Genomic DNA, 22,309 nt, shown 5'->3' on the forward strand with positions numbered 1-22,309 from the left:
TTCCTAAGGATTGCGCCATAAATTTTGTCCATTTTCTAGATAAGCCCACTAGGGCAGGTACTGTCTTGATTCATGTCTTGCACAGTGTCAAATGCATTGTCAGTGCATGATAATATTCAGGTTTGCTGGACACAGGAAGAAGACACTCTGCCAACTGCAGCATGCTGGTACTCTTGGATTATTGCTTGCGAAAGTTTAGAGTCCAGGTAGCTCTCAGCGTCTTCCCTGGATCTGCTCCTAGGTAGATTTTTTTTTTTTAAATTCATTTGAATAGTGGAAGAATATAATAGCTTGAGACGCTCAAGAACTCCACAGAGCAGCAGCTAGCAAAGAGATCCAGAGAGCTTTTCTCACTGACAGGGGGTTTTCAAAAGGACTTCTTGCAGGGCAGTTTAATGAAAGTATCACAAGTTTGCCATTCTTTTCAGCTGCTCACATTGCAATGACTTATCAAAACAAACATGCATAAACACTGCCCAAATAGCACTATGGCCAAATCAGGCCACACACAGTTATAAATATTCATAAAACCAATAAACACTGATAAAACACCCCTGATTTAACAAAAATTAAATTGGTGTTTACACAACAAACACCAGAAAAACAGCAGAAATAGTGACTTGTATCTAAGGCAGTGGTTTTCAATCTTTGTTCCACAGACTATTTCTAAGATTTCCAAAGGGGTCCGCCCCTCCATCTGAAATTTTTTAGTAGCCCGTAAATGAAAAAAGGTTGAAAACAATTGATCTAAAGGTTTGTCTCTACATAGAGCAGCAATGTGGATTATGGGGGTGTGATTTCTACAACACACTGATGTGTTGTGCATTAATTTAATTTATAATTAATTAATAGGCCCAATGGACTGTGATGGGTTTTTAGATGGGGTAAGATCCAAGTTACCCGGGAAAGAATTTTCTGTAGTATCTGGCTGATGAATCTTGCCCATATGCTCAGGGTTTAGCTGATCGCCATATTTGGGGTCGGGAAGGAATTTTCCTCCAGGGCAGATTGGAAGGCCCTGGAGGTTTTTCGCCTTCCTCTGTAGCATGGGGCACGGGTCACTTGCTGGAGGATTCTCTGCTCCTTGAGGTCTTCAAACTACAATTTGAGGACTTCAATAGCACAGATATAGGTGTGAGGTCTTTTTTAGGAGTGGTGGGTGAAATTCTGTGGCCTGCATTGTGCAGGAGGTCAGACTAGATGATCATAATGGTCCCTTCTGACCTAAATATCTATGAATCTATGAATTTGTCCATGTAGAAACTGCTGGTAAGCACTGAAGGCTCCCTAGTAGGTTTGCCAGGTATCCAATTTTTAACTGGAATGCCCGGTCAAAAAGGGACCCTGGTGACTCCGGTCAGCGCTAAAAATCCGGTCGGTGGTGCAGCTGGGCTAAGGTAGGCTTCCTGCCGACCCTGGCTCCCAGAAGCGACTGGCATGTCCAGCTCCTAGGCGCAAGGGTGCCCACGGGGGCTCCACATGCTGCCCCCACCCCATCGCTGGTCTGCAGCTCCCACTGGCTGCGAACCACGGCCCATGGGAATTGCAGGGGCGGCGCCTGCAGGCAGCATGTGGAGCCAGGATAGGTAGGGAGCCTGACTTAGGCTTGCAGACCAGGAGACACCTGAGGTAAGCACCACCTGCATCCAGAGCCCACACTCCAAACCCCCTCCCACACCCCAACCCCCTGCCCTAGCCCTGAGCTACCCTCCTGCACCCAAACTCCCTCCCTGCCCCCACACCCTTCCTGCATCCCTGCCCCATTCCAGAGCCCACACCTCCTCCCTCACCCCAACCCCAGCCCTGAACCCCCTCCTGCACTCCAAACCCCTCAGCCGCAGTCTGGAGAGCCCTCCTGCACCCCAAACTCCTTGTCCCCAGAGCTTGCACCGTGCCCCCCCTCCCTCCAGCCAGAGCTCTCACCCCCTCCTGCACCCCAACCCCCTGCTGCAGACTGGTGAAAGTGAGTGAGGGTGGGGGACAGCAAGCAAGCAGAGGGAGGGGGGATGCAGTGCGTGGGGTGCGGGGCCTCGGAGAAGGGGCAGGGACGGCGTAAGGGTGTTCAGTTGTGTGATTAGAAAGTTGGCAACCCTACCTTGTGCACTTCAGTATAGCGCTGTTTGAAACAGTACTACATTAAAGTGCATGAGAGAACATTAGAAAAAGAGATTACTCATTACACTATACTCAAAGACAAAGCCCCCAAGCTCCCTAATTTTTGGACTTCTACATAAAAGTCAAAATTGTGAAAAATAAACCTGAAAAACTAAATTAATGAACCCTGAAAAACATAAACCCTTGCTATAAATGGATTAACATTTCTACAACTTTATATTCAAAGCCACAGCTTCATGACAGCTTGTTCATCCAGACTGGATCAGGCGAACTACAGTAGTACTTCGCTGTATAGAGACAAGCATAATATAATGATTATTGAATAAGACATCCCATGCCTTATAAATGCCTGATATACACCAGTTAATCTCAGGCATACCACAAAGAAGAAATATCATGGAAAATAATATTCCTGGTTGCTTTTTTGGAAGGTTTGTGTTTTTTTAAAACAGGGTTTTCTTTTCAAAACTAGACAGTTAACTCCAAATTGGCAACATGATGGCTATATCCTTGGCTATGTCCTATGGCAGGGGTGGGAAAACTTTTTGGCCCGAGGGACACATTTGGGTATGGAAATTGTATGGCAGGCCATAAATGCTCACTAAATTGGGGTTGGGGTGAAGAGGGGGGTGAGGGCTCTGGCTGGGGGTGCAGGTTCTGGGGTGGAGCCAGAAATGAGGAGTTCAGGATGCAGGACGGAGCTCTGGGCTGGGGCTCCAGGCTCTGGGGTGGGACTTGGGATGGGGGTTTGGGGTGCGGAAAGGTGTTCTGGGTTGGGATTGAAGGGTTTGGAGGGCAGGAGAGGGATCAGGGCTGGGGCAGGGAGTTGGGGTGCAGGCTCCCGGAGGTGCTTACCTCAAGCAGCTCCCGGAAGTAGCATTGTATCCCCACTCTGGGTCCCGTGCGGAGGCACGGCCAGGCGGCTCTATGCGCTGCCCCATCCACCAGCACCGCCCCTGCAGCTCCCATTGGCTGGGAACTGCGGCCAATGGGAGCTGCTGGGATGGCGCTTGGGGAGGGGGCAGCGTGCAAAGCCCTCTGGATGCCCCTAAACATAGGAGACAGAGAGGGGCCATGCCACTGCTTCTGGTAGTGGCGCAGAGCAGCTGCTGACTCTGCTCCCCGGCTGGCGCACAGGAGCAGGACAAGCCCCAGACCGCTCTCCCCAGCAAGAGTTTGAGGGCCGGATTAAATCAATTGGTGGGCCAGATGTGGCCCGCAGGCCATCGTTTGCCCACTCCTGTCCTAGGGCATCCTCTCTCAACCACATTTTTAGTTCAAAATCATGATTAAGAACATCTTAGGGCAGATCTACTTCATAGCACTTCAGTGAAGATGCTACTATGCAGATGGGAAAGCTTCTCCCCATCAGCATAGTTAATCTATCTCCGTGAGAGGCAGTAGCTATGTTGATAGGAGAAGCCCTCCTATCTACAGTGGAGGTAGGTCAGTATAACTGCATCACTCAGGCATGTGGATTTTTCACGCCCCTGAGCAACACACTTATACTGATGTACATTTACAATGTAGACCTGGTCTTGGAACATATTTAATATACAAAAAGAAAAGGAGTACTTGTGGCACCTTAGAGATTAACCAATTTATTTGAGCATAAGCTTTCGTGAGCTACAGCTCACTTCATCGGATGCATACTGTGGAAAGTCAATCCGATGAAGTGAGCTGTAGCTCACGAAAGCTTATGCTCAAATAAATTGGTTAGCTTCTAAGGTGCCACAAGTACTCCTTTTCTTTTTGCAAATACAGACTAACACGGCTGTTACTCTGAAACCAATTAATATACATTTATTAGGAATCTGACTCCGCATACTGCACCTATATGCTTGGGTAGATCTTCTATTCACTTCTGGATAAAAGAGAAACAAGTATCCTAGATGACAAACTTATATTTATGCTTCACTTAGATGCAACAGAGTGGTCAATCACATATAAACCAAAGAATAGGCAATTCTAGAGCCTGCCAGAAAGGAAACAGCAGGACAGTGGGGTGGGAGGAGGTATTGTTTCATGATTTCTGTGTGTATATAAAGTCTGCTGCAGTTTCCACGGTAAACATCTGATGAAGTGAGCTGTAGCTCACGAAAGCTCATGCTCAAATAAATTGGTTAGTCTCTAAGGTGCCACAAGTACTCCTTTTCTTTTAGCATCTACTGAATAACCCAATGGGAAATATTCAAATTATTCACATACTCTTAAAAAAAAATCTTTTAGCCAGTTACACCAAAAATCAGAGTAATTTCTGACAGGCTACCTGTCTGATTTTTCACATCTAAATACTCAAAGATATGCAAGATTTGAACTACAACACTTGGTTTAATATATTATAAATTATTACTAACTAAACTGCTTTCAAATTTGACATATTTCACTCCAGAACACTAGCATTTCAAATGAAGTATGTAGAACTTTAAAAATGTATTGTCTTAAAGTACCATCATTACTGTTTAAAAGCAAAGTGACACTTTTCATTTTGTGTTAATGCAGTGTTCTATTAACTGCTCTTTACCAGCCTGGCTGCATTTTTCTGCAGAGTTGGTTGCACCTATGAAATTAATGAATCCTCAACAAATCCACCCACCGACTGTGTGTGTAATCAAAAGATTAGATATAGTGAGGGCACCAGCATCTTTGCTGCTGCTTCCAAGATAGCAAAGCACATTCCTCGCTCCATAGCCCATTCCTATCACTACTGACTGCGCTGGTCTCACCTCCACCTCCTTCTCCCACACACCCAGTATATACGTTAACTGGCAGCTAGTAGCATAACCTAGTTAGAAACCTACTTCATGACTTGTTGCATGTTGGCATTATGTAAATGAAAACAACTGAAGATACTGCATTTTTTAAAGTTTTACTAATTAGGCTAACAACGCAGAGAGTTATTAATGTAATATGCAGAAATTTAGCACAGTACCTAACAGAACAGAACTTAGTGATTGGTATTACAGGTTCATGTGTGTACACTGAACACTGACCTCTAGTCTTACCAACATTATCTTGCTCTGTGTTCATCAATAATATCTCTAAGAACACTTATCTTATAGGACTAGTTAATTGGAAAACATATTCAAAACAATGTATAAATATTAATGCAGATATAGGTACAGTTTTGCAATTCTGCAAAGTTTTTATAGGCTTGTGAGAAATACTGTATAGCAATATACTAACATTATCTTGAAGGAAAACTATATTTTAAAACAATAGTTTTAGATTACATCTCGACAACAAAAGTGTTTTCAAATTGGATTGTTCTCTCCTTTTCTGCAAAACAGTTCTCCAAATTATTCTGTTTATACCCCCTCATGCTTGTTGTTCATGTGCATTAGAAAGGTAACATACATGTTCATACACCATAATGAAAAACTTGTGTGTGTGTATACACACACACACACCTTGAAAGACCAGAGGGACAGAGTAGAACAATTACTCTCTTCATGGTGATGAATGCTAATAAGTTCATCATACATTGTACTGTGTTCATTTTTTAAAGTTGTTGCTTCTCCTGCTTCTTTCATTTTTTTTTTTTTTTTTTTTTAAAACACACACTACATTTTCAGTCTCTTCAAATCCAGTCCTCCTGAGAAGCTACTGCTAATTTCTATTTATGGCCTTCCCAGTCATGAGGGCTCCACAGCCCTCCCAACACGAGAGATCTAGGCCAATGACTTAGCTATACAAAACTAGAGGTTTGCATAGACCTTCACAGACAAAAATGAGGCAAAGTCACCACTCTGAGGAATTTACTATCTAATTCTTCAGCTAAGAATCAGGTTCTATCAGTAACCCATTTCCCCTACCATCCTTCCTACATCTCAGGGCACACCAGTCTTCCTGCTGTTCTCCTTGTGCACATAGGTGTTCAGGTACTACGGTGATCCTATTTCTGCATATTTCACCAGTAACAATAGGCAGTACTGGACTGTCAGTAAAACAAAAATTGTTAACTTTATATTCACATACAATCTACACAGATGCAGCCTTAGCAGGATATCTGCCCTGTCCACTGATACCCATTCCCACACTGCTTCCCTGCTATTTTCCATACTCTTCTTTCATATTTATTTCAGTACTCCCACTCACTGAAATAAGGCTCACTCAGACACTCAAGGTTCCAAACTTCCCATCTACAGGCATACTTTGTTTCAAGACCCATTGCCACACCCAACACGTGTGCAGCAGATAGCCAAAACAAAGTATATTTCCTCCTACCCACATCAAATTAGATTCTGCCTCTACCTCCCCACAATAGCCCCAGTTCTCCTTGAACCTCTATGCCATCCATGGCACAATCAAAACTATTTCTCTTGCAGCTCACCTGTTTCCCTAATACCTTCTCACTATTTCACCCCAGCTATTCAGCACTACTATGTTCTCTTCTAATAGAACTGTTTGCTGAACCTTTATTAACATTAAAAAGTTAGATCAATATGTATGTACGGGCACCAGTGAGGGAGCGAGCTGTGAGAGAATGCAGACTGGCAGCTTGCATATACTGAATTTCAATGTAAGGAGTTTTTATGAAACCTCATGCAGAGGTTAAAAACAAAAGAAAAAGAAACATGACTCATCCTTCCCATCATTCAGGTTTGCTTTCTTAGCACCCTTTTTCAACCCAATCCTTTTCCCCTTACATCATGATTCCTCTTTTCCTGATTTCCTCCACTGTTAAAGCAAAGTTGACCAGCCACCCCTTCTTTTCTTCAGAACATTCTTTAAAACATAACTGTTTAGCTGAATTTTGTGGTATAGATGTTTGTACTTTTAGAATAAAGTTTTACAGTGACATAGTAACATTGACAAAAACTACAAATAAAATGAATCTTATGGGCCATTTATTATTTTTATAGAAATGAGAGATCACAGCTTCATCTTCAGATAATCTGAAAAAATACCTTTAATTCACCTGATTATTTTTTAGTTTACAGTATTTTAAATATTAAGGACCTTCTTAAGAAAACTGCCATTGTCAGCTTGCAACATGAAGTTCAATACCTGCAGTGACTGAGCTGTGGGCTCAGACAACCCAACGTCTAACTTTAAAAATAAACAGCAGGTTAAGTAATTAAAAATCTAGGATAGCGCTATAAGTTTTGCATATAAAGTCACTTTTTAGCCACACTTTAAGCAGTTACCTTAAATCTACTGGATCATCTTGAGCATGCAGACTATGACACAATTTACCTTTCTACTCCAAGACTAAAAATCTTTGAAGAACTGCTCAGTATTACAGTGCACTTGAAGAACAAAGAAAACCATATCTTATATATTAATATCCAGAACTGATATTTCAAGGTACACTTAGTGTGAGAGACTAGACATTTTAAAAAAAACCCAACCTATTTACAGGCAGGCTCTACAGTAATCCCATCTTCACAGTAAACATGAAAGACAACTGCACTACATCGAAGTCTTCATTCTTGATGAGACAAACAGACTAGTAAACCTTTTGCGTGTGGATGCAATAAAACAAAAGTGTATATCCAGAACAGAGATAAAACAATTAATTTCCAGGGACATAAAACTTCAGCATCACACCAAAGCAATAAAAACAGTCAAACTGGCAATCATAGTGTCACTGGCTGCTCTATGCTTCAAATAATTAAATCAGAAATAATCTAAAACATAGGTCTCTTCATGACTATCAACTAGTTCAAAAAAAGCAAATGATGTCCACAAACAAGCCAGTCTTGGCGTTGTTTTTCTTTACATCATAAAAAAGCGACAGCTTGCAATTAAACAAACTAGAATAAATAAATAAGAGAAGCTCTAGCCACACTAACATGTTGTATAAAGCATGCCATCCATAAGATAAGTGCAATGAAATAAGTGTTTAAAAATAATAGAAGCATCTACCCACAAGACACTCCAAAAACATTTATTTAATTGGGAGTTTGCATTTCACTTTGCATTATGAATTGGAAGGCATTCAAGGGCTGCTGACTTATTTTATTGACAAATGATTTAAAGGGAGACAGCAAACATCAATTTATGTTTATTTCTGAACTGGCAGAGAATGTGTGTATTACTGTACAGTTGCCTTGTGTTCTTATCAGTACTGTGCAACAGGCATACCAACTCTTGCTCATTTGAAGGAGTCTCTCTACACTAGTCTGTCATAATGCAGTTTTTAATCAGGAGTGTCCGACTTAAAATGGAAGATTTTGTTTTATGTTAGGTTACCAATCAGATTTAAAATCTTATTCATTCAGTTATCTCAGCTTCTAAGAGCCCATGTATTGAGAACTGGGACAGGCAAGGATTCAAAAGAGAAGACTCAAAGGTGTTGTGCTAGGAAAGGAGAGTCCCAGAATTTGTCCAGCCACTGAAAATGACATTTTTCAGAGTAGCAGCTGCGTTAGTCCGTATTCGTACTTTGCATCCAGTGAAGTATTCACTTTGCATCCAGTGAACTGAGCTGTAGCTCACGAAAGCTTATGCTCAAATAAATTGGTTAGTCTCTACGGTGCCACAAGTCCTCCTTTTCTTTTTGCGAATACAGACTGACACGGCTGTTACTCTGAAAGCTGCAGGAACATATCTTATTCAAGACAAAACAAAAATCCACCCCGATTTCAGCCGCCCTGCCACATTTCACTCCTCCGAGCCCTATTTTATACACATCCCGCATTCAGGAGGAAAGACTCGCTCGTTTCCTTAACCACCGTCAAAGTGCACCACGCCTGCCATGGTGGGAGGGGGAGCCCGCCTCTGACTTCCTTCGCTGTGAGACAGGCTGAGGAGCGAGAGTCCCGGACTACTTCAGCCCTGCCTCCAGTCACCCTCGCTCGCCGCGGGAGACGCCTGGATTCGGCGCGGCCCCGCTTGGGGCGGAAGGGCTCGGGCCAGGCGCGCTTCAGACGGAACAGGGGACTGCGGGACCTGAGGTGAGGCTCCCCGCGGGCCAGCCGCCCCGGAGGCCCGGCGGGGGTCCAGGCACACGGGGCAAGCGTGGGGGTGGGGCTGGTGGAGGGGCGAGGCGGGAAAGTTCCGCCCTCAGGAGCGGCTCTGAGGTGAGGGCAAAAGGCGGCCGCCCCCGCCGCCTACCAGTGGGCGGGGCGGCCCCCCTCGCCCTACGGCCGCTCCCCGGCCCCTCTCGCTCCGGCCGGCCCGGAACCTACCAGCTGCTGGCGGATCCACCGTAACATCCCCCCGGCCTTGCAGGTCCCGGAGTGGGGTTTCCCCTCGAAAGTGCCGCTCGGTCCCGCCGCCTCAGTGCAGCCGCCCGCCGCTGCTCCGCCTCCCCATGGCGCAGAGACGCGGCGCCTGCTTAGGCGCGGCGCAGCCCGCCCAGCACCCGGAGCCGGCGGGGCCGCGGCCGCCCGACAGCCGCCATCAAAGAGCCGCTGTGGTCGCCGAGGCAGGTTCTCCCTGCGGTCCGCCCCGCCTCCAGGAAATGACGCGGGAGCAGCAACACAGAGCGAGGGGCGGGGCCTGAAGAAAGGCGGGGCGGGGCCTGAAGAAAGGCGGGGCGGGGCGGGGCGCGGCGGGAAAGTCGGTCCCGAAGAAGGTGGCGGGAGCTGAAGCTGAGGAGGGGGCGGGAGCTGAAGCTGGAGTGGGGGTCGCTGGGGGAGGAACAGGGGTTGCTGAGGAACATGTTCCAACCAGTGCGTTTGTGCTGCCCCTCACGCTCCCTTTCAGCGTCTTGAAAAATCAACCCCTCTTGCTTCAAAACCCCCTTTGGGGTGATGCCTACAAAACCCTCAACAAGAAGTAAACAGCTGCTGTGCTGAGACCACTGCTTATCATGCTGACGGAAACTGTCTCATTGTTTCCATGTACTCCCCCCCACCCCCCCCGTATGCATCCAGCTGTTGTCCGCTCTCTCACACTTAATTGTATAGTCTGGGGCAGGGACTGTGTTTTTGTGCTATGTTTGTACAGGGCCTACACAATGGGGTCCGTGTCCACTACTAAGGCTCTTAAACACTACAGTACCATAAGTAATAAAGCTGGGAAGAAGCTGGCCAAAAGCAGAGGAAGCAGTTAGGCAAAGTATAGCAACCTCCAGGGAGCAAACCATGGGGAAGAGGGAAAGAAGCGGGGACCAGAAGTTAAATGGAGAAAAGAGAAAGTTACATCTGTACAATGTGCTGCAGCAAAATAAAACATTCGGCTTTGCTGGAGTAGAAATGCCAGCCTGTGTGTTTGATTTTTTTTTTTTTATTAAATGTGTGTTTTGCAGAATTCTGGGAATTATTCAAACTAATATAGCAATGTTTAAAAGGTTTCAGAGTAGCAGCCGTGTTCGTCTGTATTCGCAAAAAGAAAAGGAGGACTTGTGGCACCTTAGAGACTGACAGATTTATTTGCGCATAAGCTTTCATGAGCTACAGCTCACTTCATCGGATGTTTAAAAGCAAATTGAAAGTCTTTAGGCCTGCGTCTCCTTTTTGTTGTACTACCTGGTATAAAGTAGTGTGATGCAGTGGAGAGTTTGACTGGTTCGTCATCTTAATCTGTACTGAAACATTTATAGAAGCCTGTTTAAAAAAAAAATTACTGTTTGATTAAAAGTGGATATTAACACATTTTCATAAAATGTAATGTTCTCCATGAAATCTCTGTTTTGTTCTATTAAAAATAGAACGTCTAATTGTGAAAATTAAATACAGTATTCAGCCCCGAGCCTCCAAATACTTACATGTTTAACCATACGCACATACGTATTTGTAGGATGAGGGACTTGCTCCAACGCTCTTTACTGCAAACAGTTAAAAGAGGATTATTTTAAGTAGTAAAAGCCTGGGCTTTTGGGACCTGATCCAGCTCCCATTAAAGTCAAGGAGAGCTTTGTCATTGATTAAAATAGAAAAAGGTTCTCTGTGAAGGAAGATCTGAATTCTATCCCTGCTGCTACCCTGAAGTTCCAAATTACTATAATAGAAATGTAGGGATGGAAGGGACCTTGAGAGATCATCTAGTCCAGTTGTGCTGAGGCAGGAGTAATGTAGTCCTGCCTACCACTTTAGTACAACACAATAATGTGCAGTATTGCATGATGACTGTATTTGTCACAGATCTTTTGTGTAGGTTTCAGCGTTTGATTAGAGATTTAGGCAGAATACAACTTATTTTGGACATTTAGTGTGGCTGATGGATGGTTTGAGTAGTGAGATCTCTCCTCTCCCATGCAGTTTTAAGGATATGAATTTATAATTAGAAAAATATTTATCCTTAACTTTTATTAGAGGCACCTCAAACTTTGTAAAGTTCTATATTAAATGCTAGGTATTATTGAAAAGATTCAAATACAGCAAAGTTGAATTTCAAACAGTATTACAAACTAAATTAATGTTAAATCAATCCACTTCTGAACTACCAAAGTGATTTCACAGCTGTGGAACATTGCCCAGATAGCAGTCGTATTGGAGAGCTTCCAGCCAAAAGCTTAACTGATCTGATCAGCATTCTTGTGCTGGTGTCTTTCAGGGAAGAAGTAAAAACAAGGTCCTGACCACTAGTTATTAAAGATCATAGTGTTTTTCTGAAGAATGAGAGCGTTAGTTATATCCTTAGCAAATTCAAATAAGAGTAGCAACATTCTGAAAGCCTACATTTCAACCTGCAGTTTCGGTTAGATGAAGATATTCTTCACTTCCTGTTAGGTTACTCTAGCAGTGCACTGCATCAAAAATAACTTGAAAGCACCTGACAAACTAATTGATTCCAACATCACTTATATATATTTTGCTTTAAAATGGAGTAAAAATTAGTGGAAGAAAGTGCATTAGTGGAATTAAGTTATTAATTACCATAACAGGCTCTGAACACTCTACCTTTTACAATATTAAGCAAACACTTGATCCATCATAATAAATTTACCCTTGAGAAAAATAAAACTTTGTACTTCTGGAGTGTCCCTTCTGAGTTGTTCAAAAGCAATGTGCAAATCTTAATGAATTAAGCTTCACAATACCACTTGTGTGGCTCACATTTTACCAAAGAGGAAAACTGAAGTAAAACAAGATCTGCAGCAGAATTTTCAAAAGCGGAGCCTGAGATTTCAGGTCATAATTTTTGGGGGTTCTCAACTTAGACACTAAAGGCCTGACTTGCAGAAGGCAGTGAGTCTTCAGCACTTCTGATAATGAAGCCTCAGCTGTCTGGATGTGGGCACCCAAAAACTGAGGCTACGTCTACACAACCGCTGGATCAATGCTCCAGCAATTGATGCACTGGGGGTTGATAGACCCGCCAAATCGACCGCAGATTGCTTTCTGGTCAACCCCGGTACTCCACCCCGAGCGAGAAGAATAAGGTAAGTCGAAGGGAGAGTGTCTCCCATCAACCCAGCGCAGTGTAGACACTGCAGTAAGTCTACCTAAGCTATGTCGACTCCAGCTACATTATTCATGTAGCTGAAACTGCATAACTTAGGTCGACTTACCAGGGTAGTGTAGATATAGCCTGAGAACAAAAGTGGCCTCTGATTTTGTAACATTTTGATCTGAAGACTTGCTCAACTTTGCACAGTAAATCTGTGTTGAAGTAAGAAATAGAACAAAGGTCCCACCCACCTTGACTTCAACATGAGTAACTATCCTGAAGGGAAAGAATAAGATCCCAGATACTCTGAACCTCAGTCATATGCTTTAGCCGCTTGACTAGGCTTCCCAATCCATGGGGAAGATGCTTTCAATTGTTTACTTAGTAACAGAGGACTTCACTGTCCGCTGATATTAACAAAAATGTATAATGATAAAAGGACACTTTCAAAAATTAAATATAAGAAGTTAGAGTTCAGATACACAATCCTGCAAACCTTTATGCACATTAGCAGTCCCAGTGAAGTCAATGGTACTACTCATGTATAAAATTAAGCATGCATAAAAACTTGCAGGACACAGCCCTGAGTGATGCGGGCCCCGGTATCAGGGGCAGTAAAGATTCCTTAGGATCCAATGCTTTCCCACTGGAAAATGCTTGTTTTTTTCATTTTAAAATTAATAACTTTGTAATTCTTGAAAATGTTAATCTGCAAAATTTATATTGGCAACTAAGATGCCAATTGAAAAAAAAAACCTATGTACTAAATATATAGAACACTAGTGATTTTATTTCCAGATCCACAGGTCAAACTGTCTTGAGTGGCTCATGACCATGAGTGACAACCTCAGGGCAGACTGTTAATAAACAGGCCACAAACTCCAATCTGGCTGTGTGTTCTATACTTAGATTTCACCAATCAAGTATCAAGCGTGAGCTCCTCAAGCATTACAACAGCCTTAATATGGAGTCACAGACAGTCCCCTTGGGTACTCTGGGTACCCACCTAGGCAAGCTTGCTTCCATGACAGATGGCTCCTTCCACCAAAAATCACAACAATATTCAGGTTACGGCCAGTCCCAAAGGACCAGTTACCTACCCTAGGTCAATTGTACCCCAGATCTCAAACTAAAGATGCTTGTAGCCAATCCTATAATACTCAGAAAAAAATTAGTGTTATGTATAAAATAAAAGCAGGTAAACATATGCAAATGAGTTTACAGTCTTCGGTTCCAAAAAGTGGTAATAGTTGCTATATATGCAAGTTCTATATGTCCTTCAGGGCTAACCCAATCTAAGCAGCTTGGGGATCCCTTGTTTATGCTTAGAAGTATTGCCCTCTCCAAATTCCAAGCAGCATAGCAATACAGGTCCTTGGTCTCAAGTATTTATATCAGGAGTGGGCAAACTACGGCCCGCGGGATTGCCCCCTGTGGTGCTGCAGGCTCCACGCCACTCTCAGAAGTGGCCGGTACCACGTCCCTGCGCCCGGGGTGGGGAGTGGGAGAGCAGAGGGCTCCATGCGTTGCCCTTGCCTCCAGGTGCTGCCCCCCGCAGCTCCCATTGGCCGGGAACGGGGAACCGCGGCCAATGAGAGCTTCAGGGGAGGTACCTAGCGGTGTGGCAAGGGCAGCACGAGGAGCTCTATGCCCCCCTCCCCCAGGGGCCATGCAGGGACGTGGTGCCAGTCACTTCCTGGAGTGGCAAGTTGTGTGACCAGGGCAGGCAGGGAGCCTGCCCTGTCCCCAGTACACACTGCTGCCACCCCGGAGTCACTTTAGGTAAGTGGCGCTGGGCCGGAGCCCGAACCCCTCCTGCATCCTGCCCCCCAACTCCCTGCCCTAAGCCTCCTGCCTGCACCTCGCACCCCTCCTGCACCCCAACCCCCTGCCCTCAGCTCCCTCTCACAGTCCGCACCCCCTCCTGCACCCCTGCCCTGAGCCCCCTCCTGCACTCTGCACTCCTCCTGCACCCCATCCCCCTTCCCTGAGCCCCCTCATACACCCCACATCCCTCCTCTGCCCCAATCCCTTGCCCTGAGCCCTTTCCTGCACACCGCACTCCCTCCCGCACCCCAACCACGTGCCCTGGCCCTGCGTACAATTTCCCCACCCAGATGTGGTCCTCGGTCCAAAAAGTTTGACCACCCCTGATTTATATTCTGTTCCCCCAGAGTTCAAGTTTATGGGATGAGTTCACGTGCATGTCCCTTCTTCATGGGTGTGTGCGGGAGCAATAAACAAAGTCTTTGTCCTTCGATGTTTTGCAATGGCTCATGTGGTTTCAGTGGGTGTTCTGGTGTGCAGGACCAGCCCTTTACATTCATGCTTCTTTCCTGTTTGGTGAGTTACACAATTACAGAGATTTACAGTGCAATCAATATAACTTTATATCATGGGTTACAGAGATTATGAGATCAATATATACACCATCCTGGAATCAGTTCATCAAGTCTAAAGACAGTCTTATCAACTTAACATCTGTTTTAACAATGCTAACACATAGCAGGAAACCGGTCTGCCTCACCTATGTATTTGTCAGTGTTCAGTGAGGCCTAGGGTCCTTGGAATGAGCTGGCACCTAGTCTGCCAGCATCACAGCATAGTCAAAAAGTCTGCATCAGAGATACAGGGTTACTTTAACACATCCTTATTCTGCAGGCATTCAATTACCTGGCTGGAGCACCAATTATATAGATAATCAGTGGCTGATTTCCAGTCACAAGGCCCTGAATCTAAATACACATGCAGACCGTTGCCTAGGGCAATCAATCTTCAGGAAGAAGTACAAAGAGACTCTTATCAAATGAATAGAGCTTTTAAAAAATAAAATCTTCTGTCGAGCTTGTTGTTGCTTTTTTGCTGCTTGCAAGAAATAAGATCTGATAAACAAAAGTAATATGTGTTTTAAATAGCAACATTTACAAGATTATATAAATGCAACAGAGTTTATCTTTTCATTTCTTTTTGCTACATCTGCTCTTGTATATTGGAAGCTGGATCCTTTGCTTTACCCCACCCCCTACTACTGCTTTTAGACTTGAAAAATCTGTTTTACAGTGTAAAGCTTCAACTGCTATCCCGACACAACATATATATACTTTTATCTGCTCAATTTGATTTAATAACAAGGCAAATTGAGGAGATTAATTTATTACTAGCAAACAAAAGGAGAGTCACAGATCTTTGGGATTAACAGAACTCTCACCCAGCCTGGTAACAGTTCAATAAAACCTTATTAAAATTAAAATGCTGTGGACCTCAGACTGTCAGTTGTGATCACTAAGGGCCCTAATCCTAGAAGTTGTTCCCTTCAGGCATGGGTGAAGGAGTTCATCTGTACAGAGCTCATGGCAGAACTGGGGTACTATTGGTCACACAGTAGGAAATTTGTAACAGATAAGTAACAGCCACTTTCAATTAATATTCGTGGGCATGGGATGGGGGTTCTATATTCTAGTTAATCCCAGCTACCAGAATGGCCCCTAAGGGTCATAGGCAGCTGAGTGCACATCAGAGCACCTTCGGCTTTGTCCTAAGGCTGTTCCTATGTCAGTTGAAGAACCTCAGAATAGAGGCAGTGGAAAGATAGGTTAGAGCACTCTTCTCCCTGCATTTCTACATTAGGCATAGTTCTGCCAGAACAGAGAATCAAGCTCTAGCTCTTTAAAGAAACATTTACCCATCTCTAATAATTTTGGGCCCAGTTCTGTAAGGTGCTGAGCCTCTCAACACTCATTGATTTGTGGAACTGAGGGCACCCAGCACCTTGCAAGATAGGACTCTGTAAATGGTTATATTAGTATTTGGCAATTAATTGCCATCTATGCTACTTAATATTGTTTTTCAATTATACACTGTACATACAGATATCTAACTTATATGCAGAACAGGAAAGGCATGGACTAAATGGAGAGAAGTGAGCAGACTGGTCTGTGATAGGAAAATGTCTTTCAAATTGAAAAGTAAGATCTACAAGATGATAGTTACAAAAGTGCATGCCTGTAGCTCTGATTGCTGGTTACTGAGGAAGACACAGGAGCAGATCTTGAATACAGCGGAAAGGAAAAAGTTAAAAATGGATGTTTTGCAAGAATGGACCATGTTTGGAACAAATGAATTAGAGTAAGTGTGAAGACGGTATCAATTATAGAAAAGATCAGGGAATCCAGGATTAGATGTTTGGGCATGTGAAAAGAAGTTTGAAAGAGTATTTAGGAAACAGGGTGTTCAACTGAGAAGTGGAGGGTAAAGGAAAGGTTGGGTGACCCAAAACTAGATGGATGGATGTCATAGAAAAGGATTTGATTAGCTGCAGCATTTCCAAGGAACCGTTTCAATACAGATGGGAATGGAGAAGAAAAACTCAAAAAGAGTTGACCCCATGTAGATGGAACTAAGGCTAGAAGAAGAAGAAATACAGATATCTATATGAAATATGGGTTAATCTTCAGATTCTTTAATGATTTGTAAGAATATAGGTGTCATAGTGGTACAATTTTATAATTGCCCTCCTGTAAATTTTATAATCTGATAATTAGCACCAGTTAGTGGATGAATGTGTCATACAGTATTTTACAGTCAGCCCCTATTCTTATGCAAAACAGCATAGGACATATCTCAGTATTCTGATTGCTTAATGAAAGCTCATATCATAATATATTCTTGCAAGGAGGTCTTTCCATACTGTAGCATCTCAGTTAAGGTTGCTATGTGGATAATCCTTAACATTTGAAAAGAGGACAGCACCTTTGCATCAGCATTCTGAATGGATAGGAATGGGGCAAGATCGCATTTGTCAAGACCAGACAGAAGATGTGACACTGCACCCCATATTCATCATAAAAAGTATTGCTATGATAAGAATATGACATAACTAAGATATGTTTTATGCAAGATGCGTCATGTGAGGTATCATTGGAAAGGTTATGATTTACTGAATGTGATTATCCAATTTGTATGCATGTATCATTTCTGTATGTGAAATTAGGAATATTGACTATGTAGCAATACAACTGTGTGTGTGCTTGGGGGAATTCCCACCAGACAGTAGGCAATCAGCCTGGATGGGCCATTAAGAAGGACAACAGAACTTTGAAGATACTAATCTCTCACCTTCCTGAGACGCTTCCTGGGATGCTACTTTAATACTGCAAGGTCATGTGATCATGTCACCTGGTACAGGGGCCGATCTTGAGCTGGTATTTTTCCATTGGAAGGGGTGGGCTAGGAAATAAAAGATTGCCGCCATATGTGAATCCTATTTAAGGTTGGGGAGTGAGTTAATCTAGGCTCTTCTCAACTGTTTCTCTGCACAAGAAGGAAGACTGCTGAAAATACCTGAAGAAACAAAAGGAACTAAGCTGGGGGAGGTAGGGAGTGAGCCCAGGCGAGACAGATCAACCTGTAAAAGGAATACCTGGAGATTCAAGCTGCAAGCAGTGCAGTTTACCTTCAAGAAACTCTGCAACCTGCTTGAAACAACATTTAGGGTGAGAAATTATTATTTGTAGCCAGTATTCTTTAGTGTATTAAGCTTAGTTTATGTGTTTTTGTTTTATTTGCTCAGTAATCTGCTTTGTTCTGTTTGCTATCTCTTATAGTCACATAACATTTACCTTTTGTAGTTAATAAACTTGTTCTTTGTTTATTCCAAAACCCAATTTCTGCAATCCATAAAGGGGTGGGGGGAAAGCTGTGTATATCTTCCTCCACATTGAGGGAGGGGGCAATTTTCATGAGCTTACGCTGTATAGATCTCTATACAGTGTAAGACCATATAATTTTGGGTTGACATCTCAAAGGAGGTGTACACTTGAGTGCTGGGAAATCCCTGATCTGATTCTTCCCACACAGAACTGATCTTAGTGTCTCTGTGTCCAATTGCAGCTGGGTGTATCCCTACCAGTGTGTCTGTCCTGGAGAAGGCTTGAGGGCCTGGCACAGCGGAACATGGTGAGGGAGCCCAGGCTGGTGGAACGGGTGGGCTCAGCACATCAGGTGGCACCCCAAAAAGGGGTACAACCCATCACAGAAGGATGTTGCACTAATCTAGATGTGAGTTGATGAGAGCTTGGAGCAGAGTTTTAGCTGTGTGGATGGATAAGAAAAGCTGTATCTTAGACATGTTATGCAGAAAGATTGGCAAGACTTAGACACAGCTTGGATATGAGGACCTAGAAAATAGATCTGAGTTGAAAATCTGATGTGCAGGTCATGACCCTAAGTGTCTGGCATGATGGTGGTGTCCATAGCAATCAAGCAAGGAGGTTGCGAGGAGGAGAAGATTAGGATCTCTGTTCTAGCTATGTTGATCTTGAGCTGTTGACTAGACAGTCACAAGGAGATGTCAGAAAGGCAGACTGAGAGTTGTTCGGATAGAAGGAGACAGGTCTGTGAGTCATCAGCATAGAGATGGTAATTTAATTTGGTTTGTGGAAGACATTACTCAAAGATAAGGTGTATGGGGAGAACAGGAAGGACCAAGGACTGAGCCCTGAGGAACCCCCACAGAAAGTTGGTCCTCCTAAGGACATGCTAAAGGAGCAATCAGAGACATAGGAGGAGAACCAGGACCCAGAGTCATGGACATCAAGAGAGGACAAGATTTCAAGAAGAAGAGCATGGTTAACAGTGTCAAAGGTAGCTGACAGCTCAAGGAGGATGAGGATGGAGTACTGGTTCTGATCTTTAGGTAGAAAAAGAGACTTTGGTGAGAGCAGTTTCAGTTGAGTGCAAGAGCCAGAAGCCAGACTGGAGAGAATGTAGGATGGAATTGGAGGAGAGGAACTTCAGACAGTGATTGTAATCAATGTGCAATGAATTTAGAGATGAAAGGGAGATGGGGCAGTAGTTGGAGAAGCAAGTGAGGTCAAGAGTGGGTGTGGTGCTTTCCAGGGGCACCCAAGGTTGTGAGGCACCTTGGTACCACCTGCCCTCAGTGTGAGGAAGCGTCGTCTGTGCCTGCTGTGGGTCATCTCCCCAGTGTCAATGGCCAAAGGCAACACAAGCACTCTCCTTTAGGCCTTGCAGGTCCCACTGTCACTCTACAGATTAGTGATAGACACACTCCAACCCTTGAGCCATCTGAGCATCTCCCTGGAGCATGCAACCTCTGGTTCACTGGACACTTGCAGTATTTACTGATCTACTGTTTCCAAAGAAGCACTATACCCCAGCTTACCAGTTTTACCAAATCATCACTCTGCTTAATTCACAGCACATACGTTTGTTTATACTGAAATCAGGTAGAAGTTTATTTAACAAAGCATAGAGATTCAAATTGCAGGAAGTGGAAGTATAGGAAACAAATGGTTACATATAAAATAAAAATCACAACACATTCTAGAGCCTAGACTTAATTAACAAGATACTCATGTCTGAAAGTATTGCTCACCCACAATCCCTGCAGTACTTTACAGCCAGGCAGGCTGTGATCCTTCTTTCATGAGACATACACACGGTCAGTTTGCCTCCCTAGCAAAGGATTCAGTGTGTTTCTTTGCACTCTAAGATATACCAGATCAATTCCTTGTCTTTATTCATAAACATGACACTGCTGTTGGTTTCTTCCTGTAGATTTCCTCTCTTGTAGGTTTCACAATCTCTCAATTCGTGCCTGGCTCAGTATCCAAACACGCAAACTATGTGAAGTATAAAATACACAAATGGCCAGACAGGGAGATAAGTGTCAGTTACCTTGGAAATGTGCCTCTCAGTCAGGAGGTCTGTCATCTCCTGGTGACCTACCTTAACTCCAAAACTGTAAGAACATACTTTTTAGTATAGATACATAACTCCTTAAATATTATCTGTAAGTATATTTTGCAAAGATTATGACCAGCAGTGGGCTTCTGGCTCTCTCACATGCCAGCTTTTGACGAACTATTATGCAGATCCCTGTAAAACCCTATGCACCCCCCTCTGCCAGTTGGCACCAATGGGTCCCTGGATTCCAGTGCGTTTTTTAAGATCAGAGAAACGTAAGAATGCTTGTATTGTGACTGGAAAGAGTCAGAGGAGAATGAGAGGTCAAGGAGAAGAGTAAGGGAGGGGATGAGAGTGGGCACAAGGAAGATCAGGAGATAGGATGGGGTAACTGGGACAATGGAGGGGTTAGATGAGGAGAGCAGACGAAAAACATCTGTGACAGGAGAAAGAGGCAAGAGCTGTTGAAGAGGAAGAAAGAAAGGAAGACAAGCTGTGGGGAAGGTGAAGCTCATGTCATATTATGTTCCCTTTTTAGGGGGTGCAAAAGATGTAGTTGGTATACAGTGGCTGTTGCCCTGTACCAACTTCTCAAAACTGGCACAAAGGATTGCAGCCACTCCATTGTGCTAGCTGCACCGTGCGCATTCCAGCAGGAGGCTCCAGAGTGTCACGACTTAATCGAATAACTGGCCAGCCAGGGCAGAGCAATGAAGGAAAAGATAAGATTAAAAAAAACAAATTTCAGTGCCTCCACTAAAACGGACACAGAGCCGCCACTGTCCAGCGCTCTTTGCCAGAGAATTTGTGATAAAGACAGGTTTCAGATTAAGCGGTGTGAAAAGATGTAAGCGATCTAGTTTTAATTTGTAAGTAAGTTAGCAATGTGTACCCCAGACATTTGCATATGAAATTTTTTACCTCCCACTACTTGGTTCAGTTGGAGGTCATAGGTATCTCCTCCATCAGTACATTTTGTGTCGTCATGTTTTCTCAGAGCTGCTGTTGCACGTATGTCACGGAGTCCTGCACCCCCACTTCCTGCGATTCACTGTGACTGTCAGCCAGTCAGTAAAATAGAAGGTTTATTAGATGACAGGAACATGGTCTAAAACAGAGCTTGTAGGTGCAAGAAACAGGACCCCTCAGTCAGGTCCAACTTGGGGGGGCAGGGAGCCCAGCGCCCCGCCTGGGCCTGGGCCTCCCTCCATATCTCCAGCCAGCTCCAAACATGGGGCAGGGAGGTCAGACTATGTCTGCGCCTCCCCACACATCCCCAGCCAGCTCCAAACTCACTCTCCAGGTTCCTCCTCTGGCCTTTGTGTCTACCCGGGGCCAGGAGGTCATCTGATCTCTTTGTTCTCCAACACCTTCAGTTGGCGCCTTTGCAGGGAAGCGGGGCCCAGGCCATCAGTTGCCAGGAGACAAGGTGTGGCCATTCTCTGTGCAGCCCCCTGAACAAACTGCCCTCTAGGGCTCTGCAACAATCATACACCCCTTATCCCACCACCTAGATACTTAAGAACTGCAAAGGGAAACTGAGGCACCCACACAGTACTCAGAAAAACCATTAAGAACATTCCCACTGCGTCACAACCAGACATTCCACACCCTTCCACAGACACTGTATGCCACCTTTCTTTACGTATAATTATTTTCTGAGCTACTGAAACCTTTTAATAACACCCAGTAAATGGGCTATTTTTCTGGCTCATATTCTTGGTGTCAGCATAATTAGTGTAACTGTGGGGAATGTGATCTTACTGGCCTTTAGCACAGATGACCGTAATTAATGGGTGACTTTTAGCTCAGTGTTTCTGTGTATAAAGGGTCAGTTTCCAGGAGAGGCTGTATTATCTAATAAGCAGGGCACTCCTGATCCTATTCCTATTCTTGACTATCCAAGTGGCTTGGAAAAGTCATTCGCCCAGATTTTTTTTTTTTTTAAATTGTCTCTAATTTTGGGTGCCAAACTTTAGAGATATGGAAGCTGTTTTTAAGAGATGACGAACATCAGTAGCTTCAAGTGAAATCAATAGGAACGGCAGGTGCTCAGCACCTCTTAAAGACAAACCCTATGTATCTAAAATTGGATTCCCAAAATTAAAGGCCACTGTTCTGGACCTTAAACTATGTGTGCCTTGGTGTACCCATTGATAAACTGAGTAGAATACTGTATTGCCCATGCAGACACGTGAGGCTT

General features: G+C 44.0%; 1 protein-coding gene across 7 annotated transcripts in view; it reads right to left on the bottom strand.

Annotated features, from left to right (window-relative positions):
• Window positions 1–9,525, bottom strand: part of ATP11B (ATPase phospholipid transporting 11B (putative)) — a 118,819-nt gene extending 109,294 nt beyond the window's left edge. For 6 of the 7 annotated variants that reach the window (XM_073359281.2, XM_073359279.2, XM_073359282.2 and 3 more), the window contains exon 1: window positions 9,252–9,525. In XM_073359281.2, coding sequence (XP_073215382.1) covers window positions 9,252–9,278 — 27 coding nt within the window. In that variant the 5' untranslated portion in view covers window positions 9,279–9,525. Of the gene's footprint in view, window positions 1–5,525; window positions 7,614–9,251 lie in introns of those variants that run through there. The other variant, XM_073359284.2, reaches the window with a different exon arrangement.
• Between the last annotated feature and the right edge of the window lie 12,784 nt (window positions 9,526–22,309).

Source organism: Lepidochelys kempii, chromosome 9, assembly GCF_965140285.1.
Source record: "Lepidochelys kempii isolate rLepKem1 chromosome 9, rLepKem1.hap1, whole genome shotgun sequence".
In the NCBI taxonomy this organism is placed as follows: Eukaryota; Metazoa; Chordata; order Testudines; family Cheloniidae; genus Lepidochelys; species Lepidochelys kempii.